Source organism: Macrobrachium nipponense, chromosome 48, assembly GCF_015104395.2.
Source record: "Macrobrachium nipponense isolate FS-2020 chromosome 48, ASM1510439v2, whole genome shotgun sequence".
NCBI lineage: Eukaryota > Metazoa > Arthropoda > Malacostraca > Decapoda > Palaemonidae > Macrobrachium > Macrobrachium nipponense.
The window spans coordinates 22,752,799-22,775,027 of record NC_087223.1 but is presented as its reverse complement, the minus strand read 5'-3'; the positions used below and the strand labels follow the sequence as shown (position 1 = coordinate 22,775,027).

The window sequence follows — 22,229 nt, the reverse complement described above, 5'->3', positions numbered from 1 at the left end:
TCTCATAAGTATTCATGTCACCGTCATCATGGAATTTAAAGAAAGGTATATTTTTTAATTGCTGAAAGTACGTGATTTAGCATAACTGAATTATGGCTCACCTGAGCTTTTGATGAACCATTAAGAAACCTGACCGCTGTGGATTTCAAATTTCAATTTATGGAAAGTGGGGAAAAAAATTTTAGTCGTCATAAATCGATGTTTATGGACTTAATTAACCCTTTTTTTGTGGTGATGCAAGTCGTTGAAAATATGGATAAACAATGTCTATGTCACCGTATGAGGGCAGCCAGATCTATTATAAGGGGGGGGGGAGAATAGATAGTAATAGAAAATAAAAATTAAGTATTTTTTCAGTAAATTCCACCTTTAGACTTGCCTTCATCCAGCCCGGGTGTTAGAGGGGGTGGGCAGCCAGTTTCATTTTACCTGGATGCAAATTACGCGATCAAAGATATATATACTAGTCTGTAATCTTTATCTAAACTCCATTACGGTACATAACGTCCCCAGGAACGAGACTTGCCGTCCTGACGCTTTATATAATACCGTCATGACGGGTGGATTTAGTGAGAGAGAGAGAGAGAGAGACGAGAGGAGAGAGAGAGAGAGAGAGAGAGAGAGAGAGAGAGAGAGACTCCCACGGACGAGATTTGACGGAACTCCGTCTTCAAAAATAGCTGTTTCTATTCAACAACAGAAAAAAAGAAAACTTGTTTGCATTTCATTAACGTCAAGTTTCTCTCTCTCTCTCTCTCTCTCTCCTCTCTCTCTCTCTCTCTCTCTCTCTCTCTCTCTCGTCGAAACAAAAGACTAGCCGGGCCTATTCGCTGGGAATAATTCATCCAGTTCATGTAGTGCCTTATTTCTGCACATACTTTTGCAAGCGGACTTTCGCTGCATTTTTATTATTATATCAGGTTTGTTATATATATATATATATATGCATATATAAACTATATATATATATATATATATATATATATATATATTTTATATATATATATATAATATATATATATATATATATATATATATATATATATCTATATATGTTATAATAACCCCTTTTTGGTGCTGCCATAGAATTTCGTCTCTGCCAGTGATATGTCTCTCTCTCTCTCTCTCTCTCTCATGTCCTAACATAACACAATAACCATTGAACAAGAAAAAAAAAGACATTGAACGCCTTCGCCATTACACCAAATGAACGCAACCACTGACAAAAACCCAAGACACCAAATGAACGCAACCACTGATATATATATAAATATACACTAAAGAGAACTTTGATGGTCTGCCGCCATCTTGCTTTGAGCAACCGCCCGTGTCTTATCTTCTCTTAACGACTCCGTTCCTTCTCTCACCGCCCCCTCCCCCTGACAGATTCGACGCGTGAAAGTGACCAGGCAGAGGTCCTCCGGGTTAGGACTCAGCATCAAGGGCGGCTCGGAGCACAAACTCCCCATCCTCATCTCCAGGATATTCAAGGACCAGGCCGCCGACCTGACCGGGAAATTGTTCGTGGGAGACGCCATCTTGAAAGGTGAGTTTTATTTATTTTTTTTTTTTTTTTCCTCTTTTACTGTGTCTCCTTCCATATTATTCTCTCCTAGCATTTGTTCCATCTTTTTAATTCCTCTTTTACTGTGTCTCCTTCCATATTCTCTCTCTCTCTCTGTTCCATCTTGGCTATCTACCCTCTCCTAGCATTTGTTTCAAGGGTACAACTGCTTTCAGGAGTTAATTTTTTGTTTTTCGTTTTGGTTTTTCCTGTTAAACCATAAAATAGTATTCCACGGGAGGATCTGCATTAGAAGTCTCTCTCTCTCTCTCTCTCTCTCTCTCTCTCTCTCTCTCTCTCTCTCTCTCTCTGTTGCGTAATGGTTATCTAACTGTAATGATGTTGCAGAAGCAAGAAACGGTTGAGGTTGCTCTGCTGAAGAACGGTTTTAATCAGCTGAAGGACCTCCCTCTCTCCTCTCTCTCTCTCTCTCTCTCTCTCTCTCTCTCTCTCTCTTGAGCACTGAACCGGTTACTTGGATGTTGGTCGAGTGTGGTCCTGAGAGAGAGAGAGAGAGGTCCTATTCGAATTCGTGATCCTATATTCCTGTGTTCATCCCTGACGTATGTCGGCTAGGATCTCCAGAAGCGCAGTAAAAAAAATCCTTCCAGGGATCTGTAGGATCAAGACCTACGGAAAAGGGGACATTCCCCCTCCCCCCCTTTGTGTTAGAGGAGTGTATACGCCATAAAAAAAAAAGGGGGGGTAGGGCGCGCGGGGGCCCCTGATCCTTTTGTACGATGCACAAACAAGTTTTGTTTTGGGTGGTCTTAGATGTCGCTACGATGTCACAGTTTCCAGCGCCTTGAGGAGGACCCTGAATGACGTTTCTCGAGACACGATGCAACATTACCGCCGTTTCTCTTTCATGATTTTTTTTCATTGTTTTTTTTTTCAGTTTTCCTCGCGTTTATATTTGATGGTTAGAAGATGCTGAAACGTTAGCCCGCTCCTAACCCCACCCACCCACCCCCACCCCCTCACAAAAACTATGGGACTCCCACCGCCCCCCCCCCCACAAAAAAAAAAAAAAAAAAAACTACTTGGGACCCCTAAAAAACTATACCAAAAAATAAAAAAAATAAAATAAACTCTCTTTGGGGCACACACCCCCCCAAAAAAATATATATCAAGGGGCACAACACAAAAAAACTACCTCCTTGTTGTAGTTATGATTAGTATTTCTTTGATTTATTTTGATTGACGTTACTTGTAATTTACAGTCTATTTCATCTTTGATTACTTAGACACATCTTTTGGCCTGTTTTGGTGGGTGGGAAATTCTCTATAGTGTGTTTTTCTTTTATTATTAAACCTTCTTTTCTCTTTTATATGAAGAAACAGAGAGGACTTTTTATGTTTACTTTTTTTTTTTTTTTTTTTTTTGCTTTGGCATCTGTTTTATATGAGTCATTTTCTTCCTATCTAATATGTATCTGTAATTATATACTGTGTATAATTTATTTTTTATTATAATATCTTCTCTCCAAGTGATTAGATGCACAGTTTGAAAGAATTGTAATAATAATAATAATAATAATAATAATAATAATAATAATAATAATAATAATAATAATTAATAGTAATAGTAATCTCTTCTCTCCAAGTGAATATATGCACAATTTGAAATAATAATAATAATAATAATAATAATAATAATAATAATAATAATAATAATAATGATAATAATAATAATAATAATAATAATAATAATAATAATAATAATAATAATAATAATAATAATCTCTTCTCTCCAAGTGAATAGATGCACAATTTGAAAGACTATAATAATAACAATAATAATATTAATAATGGTGATGAAGTAAACAAGCAAAAAGTACCCAATAAGAAGATGGCATCTTAGCTGGGACAGTGGAGTGACCCATCCCGTCCTGGTTTATGAGATACGAGATGACCCATTAAACAGGGTACTTGAAGGATAATTGCTATATTTGCCATCCTCATCTAGAAAGAAGCCGCTGCTGTTTTAGTCTTCTGTAAAAGAAAGCTTTTTGAGATGGCTGCTTATTTTTCCGGCTGCACTGTTTTCTGTCTGCCTTCAGATCTTCAAAACGACTGAGGCTAGAGGGCTGCAAATTGATACGTTAGTCACCCACCGTCCAGTCATGAAATGTATCAAATTGCAGCCCTCTACCCTCAGTCGTTGTGATTTGATTTAAGGTTAGAGTTAACCACAGTCGAACGTCTGGCGTCGCTATAGGTACCAGCAACACAGGTCACCACCGGGCCGTGGCTGAAAGTTTCATACAGCATTATTCTGGCCTCACAGTTTTCTGATTGACAGTCAAGAAACCTGTGCACCTGTGGGTCATATTTATTGGTGTTCACCAACCCACACACTGACCGCTAGAGTTATGGTCTATTTCCATTGGCCCCCCTATGGGGTAGCGCCGTCGGTTATGGTTCCTTTTACCGTACCTCCTTTCATATTCTCTTTCTTCCATCCTACTCACTTCAACCCTCTCCTAACAATTGATTCAGAGTGTTTCAACTGCTGAGGATTCTCCTCCTGTTACACTTTTCAGACCTTTTTGTTGTCATTTTCCGTTTCAGCGCTGAATGACCTCATGGGTCCCTGTGCTCGGCCTTTTGAAAGTTTCAATAACACTGTACCCTGGTCTAAGCACCATCGTGAACGTACAAGCCCGACAGACACAAACCAAACAGTCTTCGCAGGGTAACAAATGATGATTTGTGACTTAGACGTAGTCTCCCCATCTGGCCCGGTCTGATACTTCTGTGTAGTCATTCCTACAGAATACAGATGAGGCTCGTGAATACGAGGGAGGGAGGGAGGATAAAGGGAAAAAAACCGGAGAGGAAAGAAACTAGAAAATTTTTTAAAAAGGGGGGAAGGAGGAATGTCGAAGCACAAATATGCAGATCTCCATCACCGTAGTATTGCCAGTCGCTTACGGGGCCCTGCATACAAATCGCGAGTTTGAATGGTACGCAGGACGTAAGATAGGAAGACGAAAGAAGAAGGAGAAGGAGGGGAAAAAATAAACAAGTAAACAGCAGTCGAGTTTTCTGTCCGGTGGTGGCCTCAGCCACGACCCTTGAAACTCTTAGCTCGGGGCCAGGAAACTCAGCCACTGTTCAGTGGTGGCCTGTGTTTTGGTACCTATAGCGCTGTCAGAAGTACGATCACGGCTAACTTGAACCTTAAATAAAATGAAAACTACTGATGGTTGAAGGCTGCAATTTGGTATGTTTGGTGATTGGAGGGTGGATGATCAACATACCAATGTGCAGCCCTCTAGCCTTAGTAGTTTTTGCTTACTTGGGGAGTAAGCCTAAAAACTACAATGTTGTTGTTCTTGTTGTTGTGGGTTAGGAAAGGTCTATGGAATAGCCTAAAAAGGTTTTGAAAAGGTGTTTTGCGTTGAGTTAAAGATAAAGGAATTTAGGATAGGATATTTATGATTTATTTATGAGAATGAAAATTTCAAAAATAAATAATGTGCATGTTAACCAGCATAGAAAAATGATTTTAAATAAAATATGGCATATTTATTTTAATTTTCGTTGGTGAAACAAGGATCTATTTGACTGTAGATTCTAGCACGTTTCGGAGTCTAACCCCCTCACCCCCCACCCCACCCAAAGCCGCCCCCAGAAATTATCCAATATATTAAAAGTTTCAAGTGGCAAAAATTGAACACCACGAGCACCACGAGGCTCCTAATCCTCTGAGGCAAAGAAAGTGATTTTTGACGATCCGGTAAAAAGAAGTTCAGACTGGTGAAGAAGATATTGCCCGTATCAGCAGCAGCCTCCCGCAGTTTCCAACACCAAGTAGCTATTACTTATAACTGAAATATTGGCCCGTGAAGCCGCCGCCCCAAATTCTAAGGATTTATTGCCCGGATCTAACTTATATTAGCAGAATATCGCCGCTCGGAGATTACCTGTATATTGGAATTTTTCTTCCAGGGGGAGCTATTGAAGACAGGAACACAGCGTGTGGGCTCATGCTGCCTTCTTCGGAGCAAATCGGAAGAAATGAATATCTATTTTTATCTTTTTGTGAAAACCATTATTTTTTATTGAAAGACTGCTACATTTTCTTAGGAACAGGTCGTTTGGTGGGCCAGCCATAGGAGGGCTGGATTTAGGAAGGTGCTCGGAGAAGAAATAATTCATTCTTTGGGAAAGAGACTTGCACAAGAAAAAAAAGTTTGAAAAAGAAACTTAGGGAAAGACGCAGAGGCAAAAAAAAAAAAGTAGATTGAAGGTACTTAGAGGATTTCTTTCTGAAGATTCTCTGCAAAATATACTAGAGAGAAAACTATGATGTCCCCTTGTGTATGATTACGAAAAATCCTATAATAATATAATAATAATAATAATAATAAATAATAATAATAATAATAATAATAATTGTTGTTGTTGTGTTGTTGTTGTTGCTGTTGTTGTTGTATAAATTCTTTTAATGCCATCATCTTCCCCCTGAAGGGATCTCCTGAAGGCACCTCCTGAAGGGGTCGAACAACACCCTTCCCTCCCACCGGAAGGAATCAACGCCGTGCCCTTTCTCATGTGAAGGGGACTCCCTCTACCACCTGCAGAAGAGGGAGTATTAGACGATTGTTGTGGGGGGGGGGGGGGACGGCGAATCCCCACGCCCTCCCCCGCTTTGGAGTCGGTTCCTTTAAAAAGCCGCCTGTGTCGGATTTCGCTCGCGTCGTCCCAAAAGATGAAGAGGACATTATTCTCCTTCCCCCATTTCTGGTCCCTTTCGAGAAAATGACGGGGAATGATTCATGTGGCGCCTTCCCTGCGGCGTTACGCCATCTGCTCTTCGGGGGGAAGATTGGGAATTGGAGTGTGTCCCGTCCAAAGGTCCGGAGACGCCAAGTCCTCCTCCTCCTCCTCCTCCTCCTCCTCCTCCTCCTCCTCCTCCTCCTCCTCCTCCTCCTCACCTTTGGGACAGTTACCTACCCTCCCAGAGACCAGTCTTTTGTGTCTGCATTCTCAGCAATTATATGAAGACCTGTGGAGAGAGAGAGAGAGAGAAAAAAAAGTTAAGTATATCTTAGTTTTACCAGACCACTGAGCTGATTAACAGCTCTCCTAGGGCTGGCCTGAAGGATTAGATATTTTTACGTAGCTAGGAACCAATTGGTTACCTAGCAACGGGACCTACAGTTTATTGTGGGATCTGAACCACATTATATCGAAGAATGGATTTCTATCACCAGAAATAAATTCCTCTGGTTCCACGTTGGGCGAGCCGAGAATCGAACTTCGGACCACCGGATTGGTAGTCTAGCGCGAAATCCACTCGGCTAACGAGAGAGAGAGAGAGAGAGAGAGAGAGAGAGAGAGAGAGAGAGAGAGAGAGAGATTGTGTGTGGGCTGAACGACGGCAAATCTGAACATGAGGTCAGTATCCCATCAACCTAAGAGTGTCTCACACACCAGAGGATTGTATTTCAGTCCTGTAGCCAGTGGAAAAGTATATTATTATTATTATTATTATTATTATTATTATTATTATTATTATATTATTTTATTATTTACTTAAACTCGCGATACCCATCAGTAACCCCAATACGAGAACATCCCTCGATTCACGCTGGTGTTCACGACCAATTACCATCGTGGACAAACTTCCAACGAGTCCAAACGGACATTGCAGCCATCAGAAGTGGCAAACGCCACCTCTGGTAATCCTAGTGACAAGTGGCTGACACCGCAGAAGTGGGCATAATTGGTACTTGCTCGAACGAAGTTGCGTAAGTGGCCCTCAGAAGAGGGTTTTACCTATTTGATATTTCCATGCGACAGGACAGCCAGCCAGCCAGAAAAAGTGCAGACGGATAGACAAACCCTGGAAAAATAGTTTTACAGATAACTCAGCAGGGCGAGAGAGAGAGAGAGAGAGAGAGAGAGAGATAGGACCCTTAGGATTAAAAACTCTCTCCCGTCCCTCTGTTCCTTCGTCACGTTCAGCAGGGACGTATCAACGTCGAAAACTACTAACTTCCTGGAAGAAGTTTTGTAGAAGTCCTTCAAGCAGACTCCCCGAAGGAGGAGAGGCGGGGACGGCGGAGGAAGATAAACAAAGAGATGTGGGAGGAGAGGCGCGACGGAGATCGACTGATCCACGGATATACGATGGGACTCGACGATGTTCCGCGGATCCGACGGGACTCGACGACGTTCCCCGGATCCGACGGGACTCGACGACGTTCCCCGGATCCGACAGGACTCGATGACGTTCCCCGGATCCGACGGGACTCGACGACGTTCCCCGGATCCGACGGAGATCGACTAATCCGCGGATCCGACGGGACTCGACGACGTTCCCCGATCCGACGGGAACCCAACGACGTTCCCCGGATCCGACGGAGATCGACTAATCCGCGGATCCGACGGGACTCGACGACGTTCCCTGGATCCCTTTCTGATTGGGTATCGAGTCTTGCTTGCTCTTTCGGTGTTGTCCAGGAAATACCTCCGAAAATTGCGAGTCGAATCCGACGAAATTTTACACAGTGGTGGCCTATGGCCCGTGGCAAGCTTGATTAGATTTTGGGATTAATCAACCCGTTCTCTCCAGAAGATATTTCGAAATGTTTTGGAGTGGAATTCGATGTCATTTTGTGCCGGGGGTTGGTTGCGGTCTGATGAAATCTGAATTAAAAACCTTGATTAAAATTGGGGATGAATCTGCATCAGTTTTTATTGAATTATTTGTCCACTACACATCTCTTGAAGTTAGATTTTATAAGTCAAATTTCTAACGAATCCAGGTGTAGGGGATTGTCTTCAATTTCCCTTTCTAGGCGTTCAACCATCCTACACTCTGGCTACTTTAAAAGGTTGAGACTCGAGGGTGATTAGCACTGCTGCCATATTTTCTTAAACTCGTTCAAACTTTTCAGGAAAAAGGGTGACAATTTGGTAAATTTGGCAAAATTTTTGAGCGGCGCTGCCATTTCCTCGTGTGTGGATGATTAAGGGAAGTGACCACTAAGGGTCATCACACCGTGGTCACAGTAATAAGAGGGATTGTCTCGATTGTCTCCATTGTCTCCATTCGTCGGTACAAAAGCAAAGCTCGGAGATCAAAGCATTATACTACTTGGGCCTTCCTATACATTTTTCGAGTTGCTTGATGCGAAATTTAATTATGGCTGTATATACACACATATATATACATTTTATATATATATATATATATATATATATATATATATATATATATATATATATATATATATATATATATACATATATATATATATATTATATATATATATATATATATATATATATATTATATATATATATATACATAAGTAAATACGTTAAACGTAAGCATACATACACATGGCATATATTACTTTAAAAACGAAGTCACTGTGAATAAAAGCAAATATAGTTGGACAGTGCGCTCGTATATGTCCTCCATTCTCCGGATGAACCTTAGCCTCAAGGAGGTTAATCATGAAATGTACCTTTTTGGATTAGGATTAAATACCTCCTTTGGCAAGATGGGAGACATGCCAACGCTCCTAATTGTAGGAAAATTTCAACCCTTCGTAGCTAGAGTATAGTATTGACCAGACCGAATGTCCAGCGACTCTTTTAACGGACCAAACTACCTTTCCCTGTCTAATAAAGCACTTTTACTGCTGGGGGCATTTTTTGGCTTTTAGATAGAAAGGTAAGGCGAGAGCATGCTTTGCAAAAAGATACTAGGGATTAAAAAAGGGCTTTGGAATTGCAGCTTAGCCTCAAGTTACAATTATAATGAAGACGAAGGTAATGATATAATGCTATAGACAAGATATCGAGTATACAGGGGAAACCCTGTATTTGCTGTAACCACAGAGTGGACGTGTGATAGAATTCTTAAAGACGCACTGTGGTTTGTGGTGGCTCATTCCAAACCATACATTGACGTTGCATTTGTCGTAATCTGCTTGGTTTATGTGTCCCATTCGTTGCCGGTAGTCTCCAGTGACATTCGGTGCCTCTTTGTCACATTCTTTCAAGTGTAACCGCTTACAGAGCCTCTCATGATACTTACCCGTAAGAGGAAGTGTACAAGTTGGACTCACACTTGATTCGAGAAGAATTTTATATTCGAAAAGAATTTTTTAAAAAATGCAAATCAGTCAGAGTATAGTTATGAAACATAGAGTAAGTTTTACTCTCTCTCTCTCTCTCTCTCTCTCTCTCTCTCTCTCTCTCTCTCTCTCTCTCATTTGTACGTATGAATAGGTTGCTTTCAGATATTGTCGAACATCCTCTTTTATAGATTTTACGTCTCTCTCTCTCTCTCTCTCTCTCTCTCTCTCTCTCTCTCTCTCTCTCTCTCTGGACTCCTTCCATCATTTCAAACTTAAGAAAACAACAGAGCAATGATACAACGTTCCTTAATTGATGGACCTCGAGTCACAGACTCAAAAGGATCTTTGGAAACCGTCGCAGTCGCAGACATTCTTCTCACTTCTGGAAGTGTTTTGCCCGTTAATTTGGACAGTTCCTGCACCCCTGGCGTCCACCTCTTGCTCGGGAGCGGCGGGGGATTTTTGGGGGGAGGGGGGGAAGGGGGTTTACCTCGATGGTATCCCCCAATCACCGTCCGGACCTGCTATTACCAGGACCATAGTGGTCCCAGTTACTCGGGGAATTGATCTATGAGGAAGTCGGGTCTAGTTTTGATGTCGTTTTTCGATGATAATAACATATTTCTAATAATAATAATAATAATTAATAATAATAATAATAATATGATAATAATAATAATAATAATAATAATAGAGAAACAAATCTGCTTTTATGTACATTCAAAAGATAAGTCTGCACTGCAAACTCTACGGGAAACTGATCGAACATTTGATTTATTATTTTATATAAAGAGAGAAAAAAAGGCTCGATTGAATTGGTCTCTCTCTCTCTCTCTCTCTCCTCTCTCTCTCTCTCTCTCTCTCTCTCTCCAACGAGTTTGTTATTCATCCATTGTCTATGTACATATGAATACAGCATACATATCTCATCCGTGGGACGGTAACCTATCTCTAGATCTATCCATCTGTTGTCTATGTATACGTACGTGTTTGCGTGTGTATTTCTATATGTGTATGCAGTATACACAGCTGAATCCCTGTCGCAGTTGCGATATTTATGGGGTTCCTGGGTATGTGTGTAAATAAAGTAAGGACCTGCTGAGCTTGACGCGAAATTATTGACGTTTCAATTAGCGCGGATAACAAGTTTCTCTGCTGTAATTGGCTGTATTCGTTCGGTTCGGTTGTTTTGGGGGAGGATCTATTGTCTGTGCGAACTTCCTTCCCCACCCCACCCCCTACCCCCAATCCCTCAAACCCCCCCCCCTCGCCCCCATCTTTTTTGTCCGCTCTGAATGGCTAAAACGTGGGTGGGGTTGGGGGATGGATGGGATTGGATTTTGAAGAATATCCCCCCCCCCCACCCACCTTCCTTTGCCCCCCCCCCCACGCCCACACCCACACCCACACAGAAATAAAGACTAAAAAGAACATCATTCCCTGCAATACGAAAAAGATTATATAAGAGTTCAGTTCCCCCAAGTCTCAATAGTTTACATTTATTTTAAACAGTTTAACTTCTTTTCCTTTGTATGACACTGTAACGCCCTCCAAGCTACCTCTTCCCCCCATCATCTCCTCTGCACAGTCCTCAAATGCCTCATATTACTGCGACGGTTTCCTTCCGTCCACTAACAGGCTTTGGAATTTGCAGCTTGGCCGCTCGCACGTTGGTCGTCTCGTACACGGAATGATTTATTCCTCGAAGCCGTAACTGGCAACTGAGCATCCGGTAAGTTGCCAGTGATTGAAAATGAGATTAATTTGCGGTAGGAGAGATCGACTGGCTGGTTCTTTAGCTCTCGGGTAATTGGTTATTTAGCGCCGTCTTAATTGCCAATTAGCGGCTGGCTTATGGAGACGCAGACGACGCGTAATTCGGGTCTTCAAGTGATTGCTGCTTTGTGGTATGTTATGTTTGTACGTATGTGTATGTGTAATTAAAGGTGATGCCACGGAGGCATCACGTTTTATATACTTCGTGATCGTGATCTAGATATTCGTGTGTATGTGTATTGTGTATATTAGCTTTGTCACATACATAATCGTTCTGTGCATGAATACAATCAGTGACATGGTGATTTTTTTTTATTTAAAAAAAACATTCTTTAAGAAAAAAAATCAGTGAGTTATTTGATTTTTTGTTGTTTATTTTTTTCATGTTAGTTTTTTCAATCTTTTTTCCCCTCAAAATGTATTTTATGACAGAATTACTATTGATTTATCTTTTAGGTTTCCAGTTATGCCCTAAAGTACGTACTTGCAATTTTTTTTATATATCAAAATCGATGCAGCAGAGTTATGCTTTAGTATTTATTAACTTCTAACTCCACATTTTTCAATTTGTTTGCTTTCAAATTATAAAAAAATTAAAAAATCATGATTTTTTAAAGGAAAAATAATCAATGATTTAATCACTTGATTAAATCAGTTTTGATTTAAATATTGCCGACCCTGAAATTCACTGAGACTACAAGGGACCTTATTCAAACTGGATGGTATCTGGTGGTATTTATGTAATCCAGCTCTTCTGGGTTAATAATAATATATGTATAAATATATATATATATATATATATATATATATATATAATATATATATATATATATATATAATATATATATATATATATTATATAATATATATATATATAAAAAGGTATAAGCCACGAAGGAAAAATAAACAACGGAGTTTCTACAAGATCTTTCGACTCGACGTCCTTTACTTAAAGGCAGACGTCGAGTCGAAAGATCTTGCGGAAACTCCGTTGTTTATTTTTCCTTCGTGGCTTATACCTTTGTTTATGGATTTATCACATTCCAAACTTTCGTGATTCAGTTAATATATATATATATATATATATATATATATATATATATATATATATATATATATACACACACACACATATACATACATATATATATATATATATATATATATATATATATATATATATATATATATATATATATATGAGAGCCTCTATTCTGTGTAGGACTACAGTGTTTAACCATTCCATTAAGGTCATAAGGACGATTACCATTGGTTGACACGATGTATGTCACAGCCAAATCCAGGAACTGACGTTTATCGCTCTCTCTTTTTTTTCTCTTTCAGTCAACAACCAATCACTCCTTCGGTGTACCCACGACGAAGCTGTGGCCGAACTGCGTCAGGCGGGGGACGAGGTTCTCCTGACGGTGCGGCATTACAAGGCAGCTACGCCCTTCCTCAACAAACCTGACGGTGAGTATAGTGGTAGGCCAAGACAGAGCTTTGTCGTGATACTGACCCACGAAACGGTCTGCGTTTTCGATGGCTACGAACGTTTCCTCTTTTGTGCCCTGTCGATGCTTGGGTTTTTAGAAAACGATCTTCGAAGTCACATTGATTTCTAAAATGATAATAAATGCGTGATTTCAAATCCACAAGTATATAATAGTTTTCGCCCGTTTTCCTTAACATTTTGTAGAAGCCATCACAATTTTTCTAAGTAAAGCAAAAAAAGAAGTTTGCCCCCATTCTTCGAAAATGGTTTTCGAAGTCACATTGATTTCTAAATTCTAAAATAATAATAAATGCATGATTTCAAATCCACAGTTAACTAGTTTTCGCCCGTTTTCCCTAAACATTTTTTTAGAAGCCTTCACAATTTTTCTAAGTTAAAAAAAAAAATATCGCCCCATTCCCCCATTCTATATGTATCGTAGAAACACCCACATTGAATTAAAGACAGAATTTAGGCCAAAGGCCAAGCACTGGGACCTATAAGGTCATTCAGCGCTGAAACGGAAACTGACGGTCAAAAGCTTGAAAGGCGTAACAGGAGTTAAATCTCAAACCAGTCACACCACGAATCCATTGTTAGGAGAGGGTGGAAGAGAGAGAATATGAAAGGAGGTACAGTTAAAGGAACGAAAAGGGTTGGAAAGAAAGATTGAAGAAAGGGAATATGGAAGGGGGTACAGTAAAAAGAACGAAAAATGTGTTGCAGCCAAGGGCATGAGAAGGGTGCGCTGCAAAGAACCCGAAGTATAATACCTAGCACAGCGCACCGCGTGACGTCATGACGAAGTACTGACGTCACTACCCACCTCTACCGCCTCGAATTCCCAACTGCATTAGGAAGAAGTTTCAATCAGCTGATGGAATCAAGAACGATGAGATTAGACATGTATTAGGACTGAGGTGACGGGCGTCTTTTCCTTGTTTATTGGAGTTTAAGTCTGTTGAATTTATCATTCGTGTATGTTAACATCTTTGTCTACTTTGATTGATTGGTTTTGCGTCATTATTCATTGATTTAAACCCGTTTTTTTTTCATTTTGTGTGCTTCTTTATCTGCATTCCATTCGTGTGTTTGTGCGCGTTTATGACAATTTATTATAGTTTATCTGAATGTATTCACTGGGTATGAATTTATGTTTCCCCTTTTTCATCATTTCAATTAACACTTGTTCACGCTTCTAAAGTAATTTCAACATGTATTCATATTAATTGATCGATTTTAACGGACTGCATATTCGATGACGTTGCATTGACAAAGAAATAATAGTGATGATGATTATTATAATTCAAAATGAGTAATTCACGTGGACAACCTCTTATTCCAATTCAGCCGCATGTTCCTACGAATTCTCATCGTCCCTCTACTGACCCCAAGCAGTGAATATGACTTAGAATATGTACCGGGTAGTCAGAAGACTGCGGTGGCTCGTGACCCGGCAGGCGAAGAACGAAGTGCTGCGGGTAGCAACCCCACCCCCCCTAAACAGTAAATATAAAATTTGAAGACGTCAGTGCAGTGGCAGCTCTGGTGGAATTCTGCTTCCGTGAGGCTCCGTGTACAAGCTCTCCAATATATACGTTTTGTCTTCGTAGATCAATAGGTGTGAGGAGGGACCGTGCATATACGTACGTTACTCGCAGCACGGGAGGCACGCCCGTCGTCGTTCGTTTGTCATGTCAATGTACAATAACTGGGGAAAGGCTCCTCTCTCTCTCTCTCTCTCTCTCTCTCTCTCTCTCTCTCTCTCTCTCTGGACTGCAGTTTAATGATGACGGCCTCGCCTTCACACCTCCGAATTTGCCAGGTCGCTCCCTTGCTTCAAGATACTGTCATTTAAAGTCGTGGGAATTCTCGCTGCGTTGGGAACCCTTTAGATTATTATTATTATTATTATTATTATTAGTGAGAATTAAAAGCCACATCAGTGGTCAAAATATTCATGCGCAGAATTACTCTTTGAGAGAGAGAGAGAGAGAGAGAGAGAGAGAGAGAGAGAGAGAGAGAGAGAGAGCAGAATGGCTTCGAGGAGACCCTGCTGTCCTCTGCCTTATCTGTCGCAACCTGGTCCACCTGAGAAGTGAATTATTGTGCTTCTGTTTTTTACAGTTTTCCCCAAGGCAGACAGTTAGGGTAGAAGAAGTGAGCTGGTTGATCCTCGAGTTCGTAAGATTTGCAGTTTAAAAAAAAATTAAAAATCTGCCAAAAAATCACCAGAACGACAGGAGACAAAAGTTAAAAGTTATTTTCTGACGCTTATTTTTAGTCACTGCACATCCTCGATAAAAACGAGAGTTAATCACTATTGGAAAACGATATATAAGGTGAGCTTTGGATGCGGTCATTCTCTCTCTCTCTCTCTCTCTCTCTCCTCTCTCTCTCCTGGACATTACGGGTACGGCTCTGGAAGCCTGGAACGGTATTGTAAGCGGAGGGATTTACCAATAATGCCCGCTTGGTTTTATTTGGAAGCCTCAGGCACGTTTGTGGTGCTCAGATCTGCAAAATGAAAGGAACACTTCACTGGTTTGTTATTATTATTATTATTATTATTATTATTATTATTATTATTATTATTATTATTATTATTACTTTGGGCACTCCTAGTCAAGCGAAGAGAAGAGGTTCCAGGTTCCAGATTCCAGAGCAGACCCTAATTTTCCATGCAATCCCTGATTGAATTACGTTCACCTGCAAACAGTCTGTTTACCATTTCGACTTCATATTGATGCTCGCGTTCAGTTCACAGACAGCAAACAGCCTGGTGGTGCGTTTTCATTCTGTCCACAGACTCGCAATGTCTGTCTGATTCCGTTCTCTATTCCAAGTCTGTTCAGCCGCCAGTTATTCACAGACAAGCATCAGACTTTTCCACAGAACACTTTCCTGACTGGTTGCTGTACTAACGTTGACAGAGAAGAGCACCCTTTTAACATTCGATTCCAGCGCCTCAGTGGCGTGATCGGTATGGTCTTGGCCTGCCACCTCGGTGGCCGCGAGTTCGGTTCTCGGGCATGCCACTGAGGGGTTAGAGATGCGTGTATTTCTGGCGAGAGAAGTTCACTCTCGACGCGGTTCGGAAGTCACGTCAAAAGCCGTTGGTCCCGTTTCTGAATAACCACTGGTTCCCTGTAACGTAAAAACACCATACAAACAAACAAACAAATGACATTCGATTCCTTCTCAACCGAGTCTGTTTCTTTCTCCTCCTTCCGCTGTCTGTCGAACAGACAACAGTTCGACGGCAGACAGCCCAGCCTCCCAGCTCCGGCCGGAGGACGGCTGGCGTTCGCCTTCGATGCCCACGACCCCGACCACGCCCTCGGCCGCCCACAACCCCCTCTCGGCGAAGATCAGCAACCAGACGGACTCCTCCCTCGTCTCCAACAACGGCACCATCGCCACCGATTCCTCCTCCACGACCACCAACAACCTCAACAAAGTCAACAACAGTCGGAACGAAGCCATGATGAACAGCACGAACGCCGCCACCGACGAGACCAACAACACGAACAACGGACCCAAGGTCGAGAAGCAGTGGGTCGACGTCGTCACAGGTAGGTGGTGGTGGTGACCTCGTCTGTTGCTGCGTGACCTTGACCTCATTTTCTGACATTTTGACATCTTTTTCAGTCCTTAACCTTTTTCTGAAATTTTGACATCTTTCTGACCATTTGACCTCTTATCTGACATTTTGACCTCATTTTCTGACATTTTGACCACATTTTCTGACATTTTGACCTCATTTTCTTACTTTGACCTCTTTTACTGACATTTTTACCTTTTTCTGACCTTTTGACCTAATTTTCTTACCTTGACCTCTTTTTCTGACATTTTGACCTTTTTTCTGACATTTTGACATCTTTTTCTGACATTTTGACCTCATTTTCTGACCTTGACCTCTTTCTCTGACATTTTGACCTATTTTTCTGGCCTATTGATCTTTTTTTCTGACCTTTTGACCTCTTTTTCTGACCTATTTACCTCTTTTTTCTGACCTTGATCTCTTTTTCTGACCTTGACCTCCTTTTTCTGAACCTATTGATCTTTTTTTTTTTTTTTTTTTTTTTTTTACCTTGACCCCCTTTTTCTGACCTATTGATCTCTTTTTTCTGACCTTATGACCTCTTTCCGACCTTGACCTCTTTTCTGGCCTTTTGACCTCATTTTCTGACCTATTGACCTCTTTTTCTGACTTTTGAAATTTTTCTGACCCATTGATCTCTTTTTCTGACCTTGACCTCTTTTTCTGACCTATTGATCTCTTTTTTCTGACATTTTGACCTCTTTTTCTTATATTTGACCTCTTTTTCTGACATTTTGACCTCTTTTTCTAACATTGACACCTCTTCTTTTTCCTTGATCACTTTTCCTGACCTTGACCTCTTTTTCAATGTCACATTTATCATCATCGTTTACTGTAGATTTATCAAAATAGGTTCATTTATTTTTTAAAAATATCTTTGTCGAGCAATTTTCCATCGCCAGGTAGACGCATTGTGATGAACGAGAAGAGAGAGAGAGAGAGAGAGAGAGAGAAAAGAGAGAGAGAGAGAGAGAGAGAGAGAATAGCACAGCATGAAAGAGGGGACGAAAGCAGAATGTAATTCATTCCTCTTACGGAAGATGAGATGTATTTTTACCACCCTTTGTGCGCTTCCCTTTGGGGCGACGCCGGGATAATCACGCCGTGACGCCTTTTGAGAAAGTGAGAGATGGAAGGAGATGCAGAAAACTCACTCTGGGAGAAAGGTGTCTGCTCTGTTCCCTGAGGAATGTTTGGTCATGAGAGAGAGAGAGAGAGAAGAGAGAGAGAGAGAGAGAGAGAGAGAGGCTGGACGACAGCAAGTATGAATGTGGAGTTCATTATCCTTAGGGTATTGTGATTACACACAGGAGAAATTTATGGATGAATATACATTGTATTTATTTAATCATATGGTGTATTTGTATAACAAAAATGGTAATATGTATCTGGTTGTAAGAGAGAGAGAGAGAGAGAGAGAGAGAGAGAGAGAGAGAGAGAGAGAGAGAGGCTGAATGATGGCAAGTTTAAACATGGAGTTCATTATCGTTAGGGTGTGTGTTTACACACACAATATATTTATGGATATATACCCATTGTATTTATATATCCACACTATGACTTGTATCGGTTTGTGGACCATTGACCCCCACACCAGAGTTGTAAGGCATGTTGTAAAATCTGCTGCCAGCGGCATTTCCACGGCACTCTTATTAGCTCGCCGTAACGACAATACCAACGATTATAACGACACTCTCTCTCTCCCACAAGTGCCTCTGATGATGGCTTACATCACGCGGTATATCTTCGGAACGGACAAGCTCCGACCTCAGGCCTTCGAGGTGCGGGGCATCAACGGAATCAGCACGGGGGTCGTTCACTGCGAGGATGCCTGCCATGCTCTCTCAGTGGATCAAGCACATCACGAACAACATCATCGGCCTCACCAACTTACAGGTAAGCGGCGGGGAAATGGCGGGTTTACTTGTATGCATGTATGTAATATATATATATATATATATATATATATATATATATATATATATATATATATCATATTATAAAATAAACGGGTTTTTTGCCACGAAGGGAAAAAATGAAAAAGCGAGATAGCCGAGTAACTTTCGGTCCTATTCGGACCCTTTACTGAGTAAAGGTTCCGAATAGGACCGAAAGTACTCGGCTATCTCGCTTTTTCATTATTTTCCTTCGTGGCAAAAAACTTTTATTTATACATAGCATCGCGTTTTATATACTTCGTGATCAAGTTCTATTAACATTATATATATATAATATATATATATATATATTATATATGTGTGTGTATATATATATATATATATATATATATATATATATATATATATATATATATATATATATATATATATAATATATATATATATATCAGGCAGTCCCGGACTTACGACAGGGGTTACGTTCTTGAGATGCGTTGTAACACCGAGAATCGTCTTTAAACGGAAAAAAGCGTCAAAAATCCTAAGAAAAACTTACTTTTAATGCTTTGGGTGTATTTAAAACTATGTAAACTGCATTTGTATTGCATTTTTCATGAAAAAAACTTCAAATATTGATTATTTTGCATTTTTGGAGTCATATTTCTTCCATCAGATCGGCGTCGTAAGCGTCATAACCCTGGAACATACTTTGTAAACCTGGAAATAATTTCTGATGAATATAATTGAAAAGCATCGTAAGCCGAACCCAGTCATAAGCTGAGGACTGATTATATATATACATATGCTTATTTAATGAAGTCACAATGCATCTACAGTGACTTTTTAAGCATATATATATCTATATATATATATATATATATATATATATATATAATATATATATATATATATATATATATACAATGGCATTTAGAATACAAAATACAATGAAAATTGTATTTCGTCTCGATCAAGTCAAGTAAATATTTGTTGAGTAAACAACGGTTTTAATTGCTTTTTCCAAAACGTTGGAAGAAATAATCATTACTGGTCTGTCTTCTGTCACTTTTATATATCTTTCCATTTTTATTTACATCATAATTTGGTATCGATCGCCATTTCTCGAGTTGAAAAATTGTCAAGTCTTTTGTTTTTATTTATTATTCTGTTTTTTGATACTCTCAATCTTCTTTTTTTCTAGTTTGTTTTATGCTTTTTATTTTACGTTTGGTGTTTCATTTTTATAGATTTTCTCTCATTTACTTCACTCAGTGAAAACTATCTTGCATTAATGTTGACCCAAGATGTTTGAATTTGTAAACATCAGAAACATCATCAGCGTTCGTCAAAGTTTTATCTCAGCCAGAAGATGAATCACTTGAAAAGGTGATTTAAAAAAAATATCGACTAAACAAATTAAAACTTTTCTGGTAATTAGTGGAATTATATATATTTGAGTTTCGATCACGAAGAAAATAATTAATTGGCTACGAAGCCCCTCGGGTAATTAGTCAATATTTGAACGCGGATGTTTGTCAAAAATGTTTAAACTAACATTGATAGTTTGCCTCATGTTTATTTTTCAGTTTTTTTCTCCTATGTAATTCATGTATACCTTTTTTCCTGTTTGCTTTGCTGTAAAAGAAAACTAGTATAGGGATGGCTCCTTGTCTGTCGTCCACACTTTTTCGTTCCGCCCTCAGATCTTAAGAACCACTGAGGCTAGAAGGCTGCAAATTGGTATGTTGATCGTCCACCCTCCAATCTTCAAACATACCAAATTGCAGCCCTCTAGCCTCAGTAGTTTTGATTTGATTTAAGGTTAAAGTTAGCCACAATTGTGCGTCTGGAAACGCTAAAGGACAGGGTGGGAGTTTCGCGCGGCATTTACGCTTTTCAGAAATGCGCAGAAGAAACTTCGGCGCATTTTTTACTTGTTCATAGTTATCATGTGAGAAATGAAGCCGAGATATTAAAAGCCTTTTTTTTTTGTCTAATTCAGTCTAATTCATACATGCCTTTACTCTCTATTGTCTGCTCAAGTTATCCTTCTCGAAGCGTGGTTCTAAAACCTTCCGGGAAGTACTGTGTTTTGAGGTCATTAAACATTCATTAGAAGGTTAATAAAAGTGGCTGATGCTGTTTTTCATCGAGTGATTAGTTATTCATAAACCAAGATGCTTTCACGTTTCCTTCGTGTTTATTCAATACCGTGGGCGCGTGCTTGTTTGGAAACTGAGTCTCATTGATTCGTGGATGTCTTTATACTTACAGGTGCACGTATACATTCAGTGTTCATATATTTTTATGATATATATATATAAGTAAATACCACAGGAAAATGATAGGCAGAAATCCAACCGCTTTCGTCTTACTCAAGACATTGTCATTCGTTCCTTGACAATGTCTTAGTAAAGACTAAAGCGCTTGGATTTTTACCTACCATTTTCAATGCGGGTATTTTGCTTATGTAATGAAGTCGCATGTATTTTACTGTTAGTTTTTAAAACATTATATATATATATTATATATATATATATATATATAATATATATATATATATATATATATATATTATATATATATATATATATGCACAGGGAATCCCAAAACTTACACGTGATATCAGATTTGAAGGTACCTTGAAAATGCGTAGCAATTACGCGAAAGTATTCATTACTTAGCTTTTCATTTTCTCCTCCTTGTGGCCAACCTGCATTTATCGCCAGCCAACTGTCTGTGTGCTACGTGAAAGGCAAAGAAAGAGCACGAGGCCAGTAACTCCATCCCCAGAATAACCTGCTGACAACCAAAAAGGCTATTATTATTAGTACCCCTCCTCCAGGGAGTAGAAATGCAGTTTTAAAAAAAATTGTGTTGTATCCCTCTCTTATCTCTGTTATCTCTTCCCTTTTGCAGATGAAGCTCTATAACTCCAGCTTCCCGGCTTCAGAACACGTCCTGTACATGGGATGGGTCTGCGAGGGGGTCCTCAATCAGAACCTCCCCTGGCAGAACTGGAAGCCCAAGTTCATCGCCCTCAAGGGAACCGACATATACATGTTCGACACGCCTCCGGTGAGTATGCGGGTGCCAGAGCATTTGGGGGGGAGTCGCAGTGGGTATTTTGGCATGGCTGCAGGGCGTTTTCTGTGTTGTTAAGTGGATCCCCCCGCCCCCCCATCCCCACCAACCACCACCGTTGCTTGTTTCGTGTCTCGTCCCTGTAGGGAGGGTAGCGCTGTCGGTGAACCTCGCAAGGTGAACTGCAGGCATTATCTTAAGGGCCTTTGCAGTGTCCCTTCCTTATAGGCCTCTTAGCTGTTATTATAACCTTTCTCATTTCATTTTACTGTACCTCCATTCATATTCTCTAACATCATCTCACTGTCACGCCTTTCAAAAACCTTACCACAATCACCCTTTCAGCGCTGAATGACTTCGTAGGTCCCAGCACTTGGCCTTTGATCTGAATTCTCCTAGATTCTATATTCTGTTCTATTTTGTGACTTGTAAGTTATGCGATGCATTTATTTTTAATTTGAAGTTTCCAGAGTGTTGTTGTGGGTTGTAGTGAGTCTTTGGTTGTGGTTCCTAAAGTGTTTCATGAGTATTTTATGACTTATGAGGGACCTTGTGGATACATTTTGTGACCGTCCAGATTCATTAGTTAAGAGTTTTGGGAATTTCAGGGATTCACGTTTATATTCATAATGGATAGTCCATCTTGTCTGAATGATCTGTGTATGCACCTATTACTGCCGTATTGATTTGTGATGTATAA

General features: G+C 40.0%; 1 protein-coding gene across 1 annotated transcript in view; it reads left to right on the top strand.

The window, feature by feature from the left end:
• Positions 1 to 22,229, top strand: part of LOC135205125 (gamma-1-syntrophin-like) — a 291,815-nt gene that overhangs the window by 245,824 nt on the left and 23,762 nt on the right. Inside the window, 6 exon segments of the mRNA XM_064235479.1 lie at positions 1,387 to 1,546; positions 12,793 to 12,921; positions 16,192 to 16,518; positions 18,258 to 18,379; positions 18,381 to 18,443; positions 21,365 to 21,523. Of these exon segments, the coding sequence (XP_064091549.1) occupies positions 1,387 to 1,546; positions 12,793 to 12,921; positions 16,192 to 16,518; positions 18,258 to 18,379; positions 18,381 to 18,443; positions 21,365 to 21,523 (960 nt within the window).